The sequence below is a fragment of the Bos indicus genome, chromosome 8 (assembly GCF_029378745.1).
Source record: "Bos indicus isolate NIAB-ARS_2022 breed Sahiwal x Tharparkar chromosome 8, NIAB-ARS_B.indTharparkar_mat_pri_1.0, whole genome shotgun sequence".
Classification (NCBI taxonomy): Eukaryota; Metazoa; Chordata; class Mammalia; order Artiodactyla; family Bovidae; genus Bos; species Bos indicus.
The window spans coordinates 9,003,456-9,018,836 of record NC_091767.1 but is presented as its reverse complement, the minus strand read 5'-3'; the positions used below and the strand labels follow the sequence as shown (position 1 = coordinate 9,018,836).

Genomic DNA, 15,381 nt, shown 5'->3' with positions numbered 1-15,381 from the left:
TTCTGCCAAATGCTCTCTCAGGTTAAAAAGTTGGCGACTCAGTGCATTTAGAGAAGTTGTGACTTCTCTCTCCTCTTGCTTCAACTTTACAATGACAGAAACTAAGAGACATATAACTAGGGGAAGACCACAGAACTAGTTAATCCAAAATGAGTATTGTAAATCAGCACTCACTCCTTTTTTGTACTCATTCGCTTTGCCATTTATTCATTTAATCTTCAAATGTCTATTGTCCCTCCAAAGGCGGTCCAGGCCTCTGGGCTCGTCATTTTCCATAACAAAGACAAAATAATAATAACAATAGCTACTAGGCATTAGTGAAAGTGAAATCGCTCAGTTGTTCCGACTCTTTGTGACCCCATGGACTGTAGCCCGCCAGGCTCCTCCGTCCATGGGATTCACCAGGCAAGAATACTGGAGTGGGGGGCCATTTCCTTCTCCAGGGGATCTTCCCGACCCAGGGATTGAACCTGGGTCTCCAGGGATTGAACCTGGGTCTCCTGCATTGCAGGCAGACGCTTTACCGTCTGAGCCACCAGGCATTAGGGACTATATTAAGAATTCTCGCTTGGATTATCTTGTTTAATGGTTATATAATCTCAGCAAGCACTTAGAGCAGAAAAAATAATGCTGACAAATTACAGCATTCTTTTTTAAAACTATTTTTATGGTGGTAAAAGTCACATATTAAAAAATATACTATTTTAACCATATTTAACTGTAGAGTTCAGTGGCAGTAAGTACATTCACACAGTTGTGCAACTCTCACCATCCTCTATCACCCAAATTTTTCACCTTCCTAAACTGAAACTCTGTCCTCATTAAGTACTCAGTCTCCCTGCCCACTCCCCACTCCAACCCTTGCATCTACCAGTGTACTTTCTGACACTATGAATTTGACTGTTCTGGGTACCTTGTATAAGTGGACCTAGAGACTGTCACACAGAGTAAAGTCAGACAGAAAAACAAACATATTGATGTGTATATGTGGAATCTAGAAAATGGTACTGAGGAACCTATTTGCAAAGGAGAAATAGAGACACAGACGTAGAGAACAAACATACGGACGACAAGGAGGGGAAAGGGGGTGGGGTGAGTTGGGAGGTTGGGAATGACATATACACACAACTGAGACTATGTATAAAATAGATAACTAATGAGAACCTACTGTGAAGCACAGGGTAAAAAGAAGAAGGTACAATCTGTTGTGGAACATGTATTAAGTTAACCTTAAAAACTACAATATTCTTAATAAACTTTCTGGAGAGTCCCGGTAGGGGAAGTAAATAGGCAGAGCACAGAGGATTTTTAGGACAGTGAAAATACCATATATTATATGATATTATATGTATGGTATTATAGTCACAGATATATGTCATTATGCATCTGTGCTAAGTCTCTCAGTCGTGTCCGACTCTATGTGACCCCATGGACTGTAGCCTGCCAGGCTCCTTTGTCCATGGAATTCTCCAGGCAAGAATACTGGAGTAGTTTGCTATGCCCTCCTCCAGGATATGTCATTCTACATCTGTCCAAATCCATAGAATGCACAATACCAAGAGTGAACCCTAAGGTAAACTATGGCCTTTGTGTGATTATGATGCGCTAATGTAAAAATCTTTGGTAAGGAAATATACCATTCTAGAGAGTGATGTTGATCATTGGGGCAGTAGTCTATGCTTGTGAGGAAACAGAGGGTTAGTGGGAAATCTTTGTACCTCTCTCTTAATTTTGTTGTAAACCTAAATATGCCCTTTAAAAATTGTCTTATAAAACATCCTAAAGAGATCTTCTGGCTATTTATAATAGCGAGAACATGGAAACAACCAAAGTGTCCATCAATGGATGAAAATAGGCCATATACACACAATGAAATATTATCCAGCCTTTGAAAAGAGAGAAATTCTTTCATTTGCGGTACCATGGATGAGCCTGAAGGACATTATGCTAAGTTAAATAAGTCAGTCATAGCAGGACAAATACTGCATGATTCCACTTATAAGAGGTACCTAAAATAGTCAAACTCATAGAAACAAAGAACAGAATGGTGGTTCCAGGGATTGAGAGGTGGGGCAAGTGAGATGTTATTCAACAGGTATAAACTTTCAGTTACAAAATAGTAATGAGTTCTAGAAATCTGCTGTACAACATAATGCCTGTGGTGAACAATACTGTATTGTGCATTTAAAGATTTATTAAGAGGGTAGATCTCTTGTTAAGTGATCTTACCACATGAAACCAAATCAAAACAAAACAAAGGGAGACGAGAATTTTGGAGATGATGGAAATATCTGTCACCATGATTGTGGTGCTGGTTTCAGAGGTGTTTGCCTGTGTCCAAACCAACCAAATTTATCTATTAAATATGTGCAGCTTTTGGATATCAATGATTCATCTTGATAAAGCTGTTAAAATAAAGAAAACTCTCCTTGCATCCTTCGGGGGACGCTGACGTGCATGTGTCTGTGTGTGTGTATGGAGCTTAACTTATATACTAACTAGAGAACACTTAGAGGCAAAATAAGAGATCAGTCAGTCCTACTTGCATCAGGACCCATCAGACATTGAGGAGAAGTAGAAAGAAGGAACTTTTGGAACGATTTGTCCAGTTGGTTCCAGAGCCGCTATGATTGATTCATGCGTTCATTTGACCAATATTGGCTGAATGCTTACTGTGACCTTGACACTGAGTAGGCAGTTGGGATAAAACGGAAAAAAAAAAAAAGGACATAACATAACGTCTATTCCTAGAGTTCATGGTCTAGTGGATGAGACAGATTTCCAACAATCACACAAATAAATGTTTAAAATAATTATAGCTAATATTTACTGAGGGCTTCCTATGTGTCAGACATGATTTCAGGCACTTTTCTTGTATTGACTTATGCAATCATCACCAAGAAAAAAAACAACCAAAATAAAAAATCTGAGTTAGGTGCTACTCTTACTATCCGCAATTATTTTTCTGATACGAGCTACGAAGGAATGGTTCATATGATATGAGATCATTCCTTAGGGAAACTAACCTGGCTTGGGGGCATACCCCAAGGAGACTGAGAAAAGATTGTCACTGGCTGTCCTGCCTTCCAAGGTGGCAGTGAAGTGAAAGTGAAAATGGAAGTCGCTCAGTTGTCTCTCTTTGCAATCCCAAGGAATTCTCTAATTAAAACAAGGTGACCCCTGAACCCTAGGGAGTGGCAGCCACATAGGGTTGGCAGTGTCAGATGCTCTGATGGTGGCAGCATGAGAGTGGCATCTGTTGTGGCAAGGTGGGGCTTCTCTGTTAATGGAATTCTCCAGGCAAGAATACTGGAGTGGGTCGCCGTGCCGTCCTCCAGGAGATTTTCCCAACCCAGGTATAAAACCTATGTCTCTTATGTCTCCCACGTTGGTGGGAGGGTCATCACTAGTGCCGTCTGGGAAGCCCACGACAGGGTGGCTAATAGGTGCTTAACAACCAGTAACTAGAGTCATTCCTCTGTATCTTTGAGGATATTGCCCAAGCTACCCAGTAGATGCCTGAAACACGGCAAGCATGGAACCCTATCTCTGTGCTGTGCTTTTTTCTGTACATACATTCTATGATCAAGCTTAATTTATAGATTAGGCATAGAAAGAGATGAACAACAATAACTAATAATAAAATAGAACAATTAAAACAATGCACTGTAATACAATTTATGTGAATATGGTGGAGCTTTTGTTCTCAAAATATTATACAGATTTAATGTCTTTTCCGTCTTAACTACCCACTTATCACTCACTGTGGCTGTTAACTTTTTTGGCCTGAGGTGTGACAGCAAAACTAGCACGAATTTCTCTTTCCTTCTTCACACTTTCACAGATAGATTTGTTCTTACCGAAGATCTTCACAACCTCAGCATATGATTTTTTTCCTCTATCTTTTCAAAGATTTTTTTTTTTTGATGTGGACCATTTTTTAAGTCATTATCGAATTTATTACAATACTGTTTCTGTTTTATGTTTTGGCTTTTTGGTCCCGAGGCAGGTGGATCTCAGCTCCCTGACCAGGGACTGAATCCGTCCACCCTGCACTGGAAGGCAAAGTCTCAACCACTGGACCGCCAGGGAAGTCTCGATGAAAGGAAGTGCTTTATGGCTGCTCTTGACTACTACTACTAAGTCGCTTCAGTTGTGTCCGACTCTGTGCGACCCCATAGACGGCAGCCCACCAGGCTTCCCCGTCCCTGGGACTCTCCAGGCAAGAACACTGGAGTGGGTTGCCATTTCCTTCTCCAATGCATGAAAGTGAAAAGTGAAAGTGAAAGTGAAGTCACTCAGTCGTGTCCGACTCTTCGAGACCCCGTGGACTACAGCCTTCCAGGCTCCTCCGTCCATGGGATTTTCCAGGCAAGAGTACTGGAGTGGGGTGCCATCTTTGGCACATCCCAATTTCCAGTTTCACCAATCTTGCCCTTTGGGGCCATTATTAAGTAAAATAAGGTTTACTTAAACTCCTGAGACACCTGAAAGTTGCTCTGATAGTGGAGTAAGCTACTAAGTAACTAATGGATGGGATATGCAGAACAAAGTGATGATTCATGTGGGGCTGGGGGCGGGGAGTGTTGCGGGGGGAGATGGAGAGGGACAGCAAGAGTTCATCACACTGCTCAGTACGGCACAAAAATGAAAACTTTTACATTATTTATTTCTGGAATTTTCCATTAAATATTTTCAGACTGAGATTGACTTCAGGAAACTGAAACCCTGGCAAGAGAAACTTCAAATAACTATATTATTATTGTGATTTTTCTCCTCTTAAAACACAGTAAAATAATCTAAGCAATGAATTAACATGCTTAAGATAGCTCTGAATCTTCTACAGACAGACCATAAATAAGGCACAGGGTTTTAAGTATGCAAACATCAAGTGTCAGAGTAAGCTTTCTGTTTATTCACTTACAAGGGTGTCTCTTGCCTGCTGAAGTGGATTTCTCTAAAAAGACCAAAAAAAGCCTTGTATCAGTTTGAGTCCACCAGGTGCCCCCTGCAGTTATTCATGGTTTAATAAAGAACAGGGGCAGAGCTGAAATGCCTCTTGGAGGGGACAAAGCTCACCCTTTGCACCATTTAGCTCAGTTGGTAAATAATCCACCTGCATTGCAGGAGACACCGGTTTCGATTCCTGGGTCGGGAAGATCCACTGGAGAAGGGATAGGCTACCCACTCCAGTAATCTTGGGCTTCCCTTGTGGCTCAGCTGGTAAAGAAGCCGCCTGCGATGGGGGAGAGACCTGGGTGCGGGAGACCTGGCTTTGATCCCTGGGTTTGGAAGATCCCTTGGAGAAGGGAAAGGCTAGTGTTCTGGCCTGGAGAATTCCATGGATTGTATAGTTCATGGGATCTCAAAGAGTCAGACACGACTGAGTGACTTTCACTTTCTTTCACTTTGTACCATTTGTCCTTGAGTTCATCTTCCACACCTGTGACAGCTCTTTTTTCAGCCCTGGGGCATGGACTCCCATGTTCAATCTTTTGAGGTTCTCTCCAAGGCTTTCCTTATTCCTTTCAAGACAATATCTGGGTTCTTGGAGAGCTTCACATGCTCCTGGTCTCGTGGTGTCCCACTAAGGTGTCTCTCGGCTTTGGCCCCCGTCCTAAGCATGTGTGTCGATGTGGTATGGACTCCTGGTCACTGGGCTCCTGCCAGGCTGAGACACAGTTGTTCCTGGATGTCCTTTGGGCATCAGGCAGGCTCCTGCTCCAGATGAGTGAGGGCTTTGCAGTTCCATCTGGTCACATGGTCTCAGCACTGGGGGCTCCTTATTCTAACTCCAGGCTTTATCTGGGTCATGGGTTCTCTCAGTCCTGCCACATCCCCATGCACCTTGGGAGACCTGGCCACGCTCTTCTGCTTTCTGCACACTGAACCTGCTGGTGCAAGTACCTGTGAGGCTGTCCTCTGGTCCCTGGCTTTGGCCCTGCCCTTAGTCACCGCTCCCCCTGTGCACAGGCACTGGAGTGCATGCCCTGCGGAAAGTAAGGGCCTTCTGAGAATTTATAGTCTTTTTAGAACACGGCTTTCAAACTTTGTAAAGAACAGACATGGTCTGGCTCAGTGCTGAACCACCTATTTCTGGATCGTTACATAATAGAAGAAATAAACTTATTTTGTCTACACTGCTGTATTTTGGCTCTTTATTGTACCAAAGAAGATGGTTAGACTGAATCCTAAAGAACATACATTGTTAGAATTCGTTGGAAAAGCAGAGCATAATCACAAAAATAACACATCAAAGCAGTGTGTGCCCAATGGGGAATATGGACAAAAAAAGACTCTCAGTGTGGAGAAGCTCAGAAGGGATTAGGAGCAGTTTGAAGAAAAGGAAACTCTAATGATGAAAATGGCATCATTGAAGGCAACAACAGTCATTCAACAAACCAATCTCAATTCAACTTTTCTGTCATCTATTCTGGTAAATGAGGTAAGAAACTCCTGTTTTATGAAATCAGGTATTTTTCTCTTTTAAAAGGTTTATTTTTAAAAATAATAATAAAAGTAACACAGCTATTGGAACATCTGAGAACACTGTAAAAATGTAACTATTTCAACCCAGAAGTTTAAAGCAAGAGAAAACTAGTCAGCCATTACCATGATCAACAACACAACTGCAAACATCATTTTAATTTTTTCTAGCCTTTCTTCAGTGGGTGCCTAAGGAGAGGTGTATGCATTTATTATAATGTCGAAGAATTGATGCTTTTGAACTGTGGTGTTGGAGAAGACTCTTGAGAGTCCCTTGGACAGCAAGGAGATCCAACCAGTCCATTCTGAAGGAGATCAGCCCTGAGTGTTCATTGGAAGGAATGATGCTAAAGCTGAAACTCCAGTACTTTGGCCACCTCATGCGAAGAGTTGACTCATTGGAAAAGACTCTGATGCTGGGAGGGATTGGGGGCAGGAGGAGAAGGGGACGACAGAGGATGAGATGGCTGGATGGCATCACCACTCGATGGACATGAGTCTGAGTGAACTCCGGGAGTTGGTGATGGACAGGGAGGCCTGGTGTGCTGCGATTCATGGGGTCGCAAACAGTCGGACAGGACTGAGCGACTGAACTGAACAGACACTACATACTACACATAGACACTCTGTAGCTTTGTTGTGCCTTCTTGCTTAACACAATTTTAAGTACTTCTTGACATGAAAAATTCTTCAGCTCTTAATTTTATACAATCAATCACAAAAAACAGAAAAAGCAAATCAGGATGTATCAAAATGCAGAAATGAAAAAGAAAACAGACTATTTCCTTTGACAGAAGAATGATCTTACCACCCAGAATGGACACCTTGGAGGGTTTTCAGGAAAGGCCTACAGAAACTACTTCCTGTAATCTCATAGCAAAACCAAATAAATAAGAAGTAAAAACCGAGGCACACTGCCCAGACAGAATCCGTATTACAAAATAAACACTTTCAATTTTAATATTTCCTGTCAGGCCATATCCTACATACAACACAGGAGCGCTAATCCTCCTATCCTCATGTTACAGACCACATGAAGAAAGCAAGGAAACTGAACCGGTGTGGAAGGTTGGGTCAAAGCCTTCTCATCTCTGTGGGTGCTAATCTGAAGTTCCTTTCTTCATGAGACTATCTGCCCATTTTGGCATAACATTTGCGGAAAACCAACATTTCACATATGGAACTCCCAAGTCACCCATCTGCCTCCACCCACCTTATTTTTTGCTTCGAAAATTTGTCACAGAACAAATGTTATGCCCCGTGATTTGAAAGGCAAGAATGATCCAATGGCACCCTTAAGTTCACCTGGACTGCGTTAACAAAGTATTAGTATCTCGCTCTTTTCTTCCCCCTTGTAAAATGGGGGAAATACATTATTATGATAATCATCAATGTATTATTTATATGTGTGTATATGTGTTATATATAAAACATTATCTTCCCTATTCTTTTTGAAAATTGTGGTTTTCACTTTCGATAAATAATCCATCTTTTGAATTATTTATCATCATATTGGCTCCAGTGGAAACAGACATAGATGCTAGTTTGAAAGTCAGGTCGTCGTACAGCTTACTGGGCATACCCAGCAATTGGTAAGGAAGCTGTGAAAACCGTAGTGACTTTAAAGTCAAAGCAGCGGAGTATTATTATTATTTTGGCCTCTTCCGCTTCACGTACTTTGCACTGCACTGCCATTAGGACACTCGTTCTCTGCCCGGGAACTTTGTACGGAAGGGGAGCCAGAACTCGCAGGTGCCTCCCTGCACAGGCCCTGCTCAGGGCGAGAACACGCCCTCTGTCTTGGCTATCCCGGCCCGAGGCTGAAGTAATAACCTCGGTTCCGGGGCGGCGGCAGCGGCACAACCAGCGGCACACGTGTCGTCGCTGACCCGCCCGCCGACCCCGCGTCCAGTGCACGCAGCTCCCGCCGCGCCGCGCCAGCCGCCCACTCCGCAGCGGCGCCTCCGCTCCCGACCGCCCGGCGGCCCCTTGGCCAGCGGCCCGTCCATGCTCTCGGCCACCAGGAGGGCCCTCCAGCTCTTTCACAGCCTCTTCCCCATCCCGAGAATGGGTGACTCCGCCGCCAAGATCGTCAGCCCCCAGGAAGCCTTGCCGGGCCGGAAGGAGCCCCTCGTCGTAGCGGGTAAGGACGCGACCACGCACCGAGGGCGCGGTCCTCGCCTCTGCGCACGCGCATGCTCCGGCCGCCGGAAGGGAGCCGGGGGCCGGCCTGGCCGGGTCGGCAGCTGGGGGTCTGCGCAGGCGCGGAGGGCGCTGGGAGTGGAGGGGGACGAGGGATTGATCGTTTTTCTTTGTTTAGGTTTTCATCCACTAGAACAACGGAAAACACACTGAAGGGATCTAGTACGTTGATACGGCCCACCTAGACTGTAAATACCCCTCGGCGGCTTCAAACTTCCGCCCTTTCTCACGGGTGTGCATCCACTTTCCTTTCTTTTCTGCTTCGGCGGCTGGGATTCGGGCCACTTGGCAGCAGTAGCAGCAGCAGCAGAGGTGGTGCGGGTTTGTGTTGTCACGGGAGCTATGGAATAATACAGAACGGTGTATATACTGAGGTTTTGAAATTGTTTTTCACGCCAGTGTTCTGGTTGCAGGAGTTAGCCTCACGCTGCCCTTATCCTCCAGAACTGCCCGATTTCCCCGACTTGTCAGGAGCTTCCCCTGGCCCCGTGCTCCCGATTCTGCACTTGTGTATCAGTCATGCAGAAGAGCTGTACTTGCCAACTTAAAAATAATTTCCCAATCGTATACCAATACTTTTGGCGACTCTAGTAGAATATGTAAAATGTAATAACAGTGAGATGCTAGGAAAACGAAATAAAGTGAATAAAATGAAGGAAGAAATATGAAGTTCTGGAAACTGCTCTAAAAGTTTTGAAAGCTTCACTCTGTAAATTTCTTTCAGCACCGTAGAAGGCCGCAGACAGCACAAGTCCACCAACCGGTTGTTTAGTCACTCAGTCGTATCTTGACTGTTTGCGACCGCATGAACTGCAGTACGCTGGGCTTCCTTGTCCTTCACCATATCTCGGAGCTTGCTTAAACTCCTAGTTCCTTGAGTCAGTGATGCCATCCAGCCATCTCGTCCTCTTGTCCCCTTTTCCTCCTGCCACCAACGTGAGGATCATGCTTTGAAAAGGATTACCTTGGTGCATTGCTTCTCAAAGTGTTATCTTTTAAACAAGCCCTTCCAGTGATACTAATGCATTCAATAGTTGAAAACCGCTGCCTTAGAGCTGCTGGAGAAGGACATGGCACCCCACTCCAGTGTTCTTGCCTGGAGAATCCCAGGGACGGGGCAGCCTGGTGGGCTGCCGTCTATGGGGTCGCACAGAGGCGGACACGACTGAAGCGACTTAGCAGGAGCAGAGCTGTTGGAGGGTTAAGTGGTGATAAATCTTTCACGTATGGTTCGATGCCAAGATAAATTATACTTTTACAATTTCTTAGGGATTCTCATTTTTCTTTTCCTTAAAGATTTGTTGAGTATACACAGGAGAAGATTGTTCTGTGTAGCATACACCCTACTCAGTACGAGAATGGACAAGGTAGAGGTCTTTGCGTTTGAGGTAGTTTGGGAACTGACGGTGTGTGACCTGTTTCTCATTCACCTACATCAGCAGCTTTATATCCTATGTCCCCCATCACTTCACTCCCAACTCATCAAGAGCCTTAAAAAGCTTATTTTAGACTCAAATTCAGAGAATAAGTTTCAAAAAAAAAATCCAGATTATTTCTAAACTATATAACCCTATTATCTAAATTTTATTTATCTTGAAAGTGAATTCTCCTTTAACAAACAAGAATTCATAAATGGATATTTAAAGGCAATGCTTCTCAATGCTGAACTTCCCCAACTTGTATGAAGCTTCATTTTTATACACTAGTATCTTTGGTGTGTCCTCCCAGACAAAACAAACAAGCCTGATCAGATCCCCAAACTGGTTGAAGATTAAAATTTTTCTGAATTTAGTTCTTTATCTTAACCAAAGTCTTCCCAGTCAGTTATTTAGTATATAGATGACACTTTTGGTAAAAGATTAGCTAGCATGACAGAAATGAGCCAACAGGTTTTTTTTTCTTTTTTTTTTTTCCCTTTTCTCTATCCATCTACTAATTCTGACTGCAAAACCTCAAGACCTAACTCTTCTGTCTTTCTGTATAGCCATGCATACATTGCTGGACCAATAAACCAATTTTTTTTTTTTTTTTTTTGGTGTAGGGCTAAGCCTATAATGCACGTCCTTTGTGTTCAGCTGCTGTAACCCCGCCCCCTCCCCCCCCCCAATACTTAAATTTTAGATAGTGGCTTTCCTGTCTCTACCCTGGGACTGCTGCCTTGACAGGTTGTCAAAGGTTCTGATTGGCCTCAGAAATGGGCAGCGTTACTTCTCAGGTGTGTTTTCAGTGGCTTAAGATTGAAGCCTACAGACTTAATACTATTGCTTTGGAAGTTAAATTCATCTCTGCTCTAACCTCCAATCTGTTTAACAGCTCTTCACCTCTCTATATTACCTCTGTCTATATCTGTTGTTATTCGCACCCCTACTCTCTGAAAAATTCTGTGGCAAAAGCATCACCTTTTGATTTTAGAAGACAAAGCCTATCTGTTTAGTGTCTTTGGCTCAGTGTTTTTGGCTCAGCCTAGTACCAGGTGTGCACTATTACCAAATACGTTTGGGGTGAAGGGTTATCATCTTAGCTTTAACCCTACCTTTTTTGGGTATTCTTCTGGAAATGTACACCCTTTCATAAACTACAGTCTAGTAGTAGATTTCTACTTTGCAAGAAGTTGAGATTCAACCCTTCAGACTTCTTTAATTTCTCCCAGGCTACCTAAAGTGGATCAAAACATGAGGAGGCCTACTTTGGGTGGCTGGTTAGAACTAAACCTGGCCTAGACTGCCTCATCTGAAGCACGCTCTGTTTAGATCAGGGGTAGGCTCTGGGCACCACTGACTGGCAGGGCATGCAGGAACTTGCTGGTCTTTTTATGTAGTGGTGGTCTCTTTGTTTCAGTACCTGCCTACAGAGCAATATTCAGAGAACTTTGGGACTCGGGGAAAAGGGGAATTCATGCTTGCTGGACTGAATTGGTGGTCAGTCAATTGCTAGAGATAGGCAGGAGGCAGAAAGCTTATAATTAAAACCTCAGAGTGCCTCCTGTGTTATTAAAATCTAAGTTTATTATAGTTAGAACTGATCTTCATGGGAGGGATAAATTAGGAGTTTAGGATTAAAATATACACACTACTATAAGTAAGATAAGTAACCAACAAGGACCTAAGGTACAGCACAGGAAACTATTCTAAATAGCTTACAATAGCCGCCTATAATGGAAAAGAATCAGAGAAAGAATGTATCTATATTTGAATATATATATCTGAATCACTTTGCTATACATCTGAAACTTATACAGCTTTGTAATTCAACTATATTTCAATAAAAATTTTTTAAAAATATAAAAAAGCAATCAATAGAAAAAGAGGAACTGATAATATTTTTAATGAATTAATTATTGTGAAAGCCCAGCTTTTTATTTATATGGCTCATTTTTTCCCAGCCATATTGAAAATGTGGCTAATCTATTTTTTGATCAGGTGTTTGCGATTTGGGTATTTCATCCAAGAGAATGTTGGCAGCTCCCGTCTAATCTTTGCTTTCTTGCCTGTATATCCGTAGGTAGTGTTTGCTGTATTTATTACTGTGATGTCTCTTTGGGGAGAGGAAGAGGTGTAGAACACCTGCTAAAGGTTTGCTCTTCTAAGAACTATAAATATAAGCAGAAAAACAGAACAATGTGAGTAATTGTTCAAAGGTGGCTCTTTGAAAAAAACAATTGTACTGTGACTATTAGCTATCTAATAAAGGAGAAAAGGAATAAAGTACAAATACATGAAATAAGAACTGAAAGAGTGAATGTGGCGGATTCTTTATGATATTTGGCAAAACTAATACAATTATGTAAAGTTTAAAAATAAAATAAAATAAAAATAAATAAAACAGATGAATAAAGACTCATTTTAGGCAGAAAAAAAAAGTTGAAGAATCATAAGGGACTATTTACTCATTTCTTTTAAAATAAATTTGAAAACTTGGATGAAATAGATAACTTTTAGGAAAATATAACTGACCTAAACTGACCCCAGAAAGAGAAAATCTTAACAGATTGATTTTTCTAGAAGAAATAAAGTTGTCAGAGATTGCCTCCTCTCAAAGCATTATGTCCAGTCAGTTTTACAGGTGACGTCTAAATAGTTAAAGAACGTATAATTCCAATAGTATATTTAAACTGAAAGGATTGTCAAATTCTTTTTATGAAACAAGTATAATATTGAAACCAAACCTGATAAATACTGCACTGAGAAAAAAACAAACCATTCTCACTTATGAATGTAGATACAAAACTGCTAAATAAATATTAGTAAGCAGAATCTAGCAATGGGATTTAGTCTAAGAATGCAAGGACTTGTCAATATTAGGAAATTTATTAATATAGTTCGTTGTGTGTGGCTCAGTTATATTGGACTCTTTGTGACCCCACGGACTATAGCCTGCAAGGCTCCTCTGTCCATGGAATTTTCCAGGCAAGAATTCTGGAGTAGCTTGCCACTTCCTACTCCAGGGGATATTCCCCACCCAGGGATTGAACCCATATTTCTTGCCTTTCCTTCATTGGCAGGTGGATTCTTTACCACCGTGCCACCTGGGAAGCCCTTATTAATATAATTCATCATTTAGTTAGTCTAGGGAGAAAAATGATATAACTATTTCCCTAGATGCTGTGAAGTTATTTGACCATATTTAACAACCATTCTTGGTAACATTCAGAGATGGCTACTTCTTAATGTGATAAAGCATATCGGCCAGCATCATGCTTAATAAAGAGATATTAGAGATTTCCATTTAAGTCCCAGTCAAGAAAGTACGTGGAGGTGGTTAATGCTTGCTTTGCCTGGTGGCAGGTGTGCACGGTTACTGAATTTTGTTCTTAAGGGCCATCATCTTGGCTTTAATCTTACCTTTTTTGTGTTCTTAAAAAATCTCCATCCTTTTATGAACTGTGGCCTGGTAGATGACTACGCTGCAAGAAGTTAAGAGTCAAACCTTCAAGTTTCTTTACTGCTTAGTTTTTCCAGGGCTGCCTGTGTTGTATCAAGTTACGACTTGGCCCACTTTGGATGACTGTTTATTATTACCGTTGTGTTGTAGGTGCTAGTCAATACAGTCAGAGAAGACAAGGCAATTAGAGATGTTCATATTGGAAAAGAGAAGGTAAAACTAATGCCATTTGCAGATGATAAGATTGTATAACTGGAAAATCCAAGAGAGTTTAATAAGGTATCGATTTATATACTTACTAGACGGAAACCAATAGCTTTACTCTAAACAACCTGTTGGAAAATATAATGGAAAAAAACACCCCTTTTGTAATAGCAACCAAAAAAGTTAAAATTTAAGAATAAACTTGGCAAGAAATATGTCCAATCTTTGTGAAGAAGACATACAGAGGAGCACAAAAAGAAAACTTTAACAAATGGAAGAACATACCAGTTTATTGGATTCGAGGACTAAGCAGGAAACATATATCAGTTGTCCTTAAAGTCAATTTATAAAGGTAACATGATTTGAAGAAAAATACTAATGATATTTTTATTTTGTTTTAGAAATGCTGCTACTGCTAAGTCGCTTCAGTCGTGTCCGACTCTGTGCGACCCCATAGACGGCAGCCCAATAGGCTCCCCTGCCCCTGGGATTCTCCAGGCAAGAATACTGGAGTGGGTTGCCATTTCCTTCTCCAGTGCATGAAAGTGAGAAGTGAAAGTGAAGTCGCTCAGTCATGTCTGACTCTTAGCGACCCCATGGACTGCAGCCTACCAGGCTCCTCCATCCATGGGATTTTCCAGGCAAGAGTACTCATTTTAGAAATGGATGCATTCATTTAAAAAATTCGTTTGGAAAAATAAACAGGAATAGTTATGGTAACTGTAAAATAAGAACAAAGAGGAACAGTTGGCTCTTACAGATAGTAAATGCAAAGCTTAATAATTTAAACAACATGGGACTGTTCATGAACAGATAAGTCAATATACAGAATAGAAAGATCAGAAATTCTTAAATATGTGTGAAAATATAGTATATGATACAGGTGACATCTTAAATCAGTGAGGAAAAATGAAATATTCAATAAATGGTTATGGTACAACTGTGTAGCCATATGGAAGAAACAAAACCAGAAAACCCTCCAAAGTTGGATCTATACTTCACATTCTTAAACCAGGGTAAGTTCCAAAAGATATATGTTGATAATAGCTCATGCATAGTGAGTGCTTAACTATATGCCAGACACGGTAGTAATTGATTTACATTTGTTGTTGTTTAGTTGCTAAGTCATGTCTGACTAATGCATTTATTCTTCACCATAACACCCCAGGAGGTGTAACTGTTTTACCCTCACTTGTTGGAGTGGAAACTGAAGCCTATGGAGTTTTAGGTGACTTATGCAAGGTCACTTGGCTAATAAGTGGTAGATCTGGGATATGAATGTAGGCAGTTTGCCTCTAGAGTTTGTGATCTTAACAGTACTAGATGTACTGTTTTTTCATTTAGTTAAATGTAAAGAATGAAATAATTTAAGAATGAGCAAGGGAGAATTCTTTTAGAAAGCAAAGCCTTTCTAACCACAACTTGAAAATCAGAAGACAAAAAAGATGGATAAATTAGATCACGACAGAATGAAAATCTTCTGCAGGCAAAAATTACTGTAAGCAAATTCAAAAGACAAACTGGGGTGAATACTTGCAATTCATATCATAGGTGAAGGACTAATCTCCCTAATATATAGGAAACTTCTAGAAGATAATAAGAAAACAA

General features: G+C 41.4%; 1 protein-coding gene across 2 annotated transcripts in view; it reads left to right on the top strand.

Moving 5' to 3' along the window:
- Window positions 1-8,214: 8,214 nt before the first annotated feature.
- The window catches only part of MSRA (methionine sulfoxide reductase A), a 385,655-nt gene continuing 378,488 nt past the window's right edge, over window positions 8,215-15,381 (top strand). The window contains exon 1 of one of the 2 annotated variants that reach the window (XM_070794410.1): window positions 8,215-8,629. In XM_070794410.1, coding sequence (XP_070650511.1) covers window positions 8,494-8,629 — 136 coding nt within the window. In that variant the 5' untranslated portion in view covers window positions 8,215-8,493. The remainder of the gene's footprint in view (window positions 8,630-15,381) is intronic. The other variant, XM_070794409.1, reaches the window with a different exon arrangement.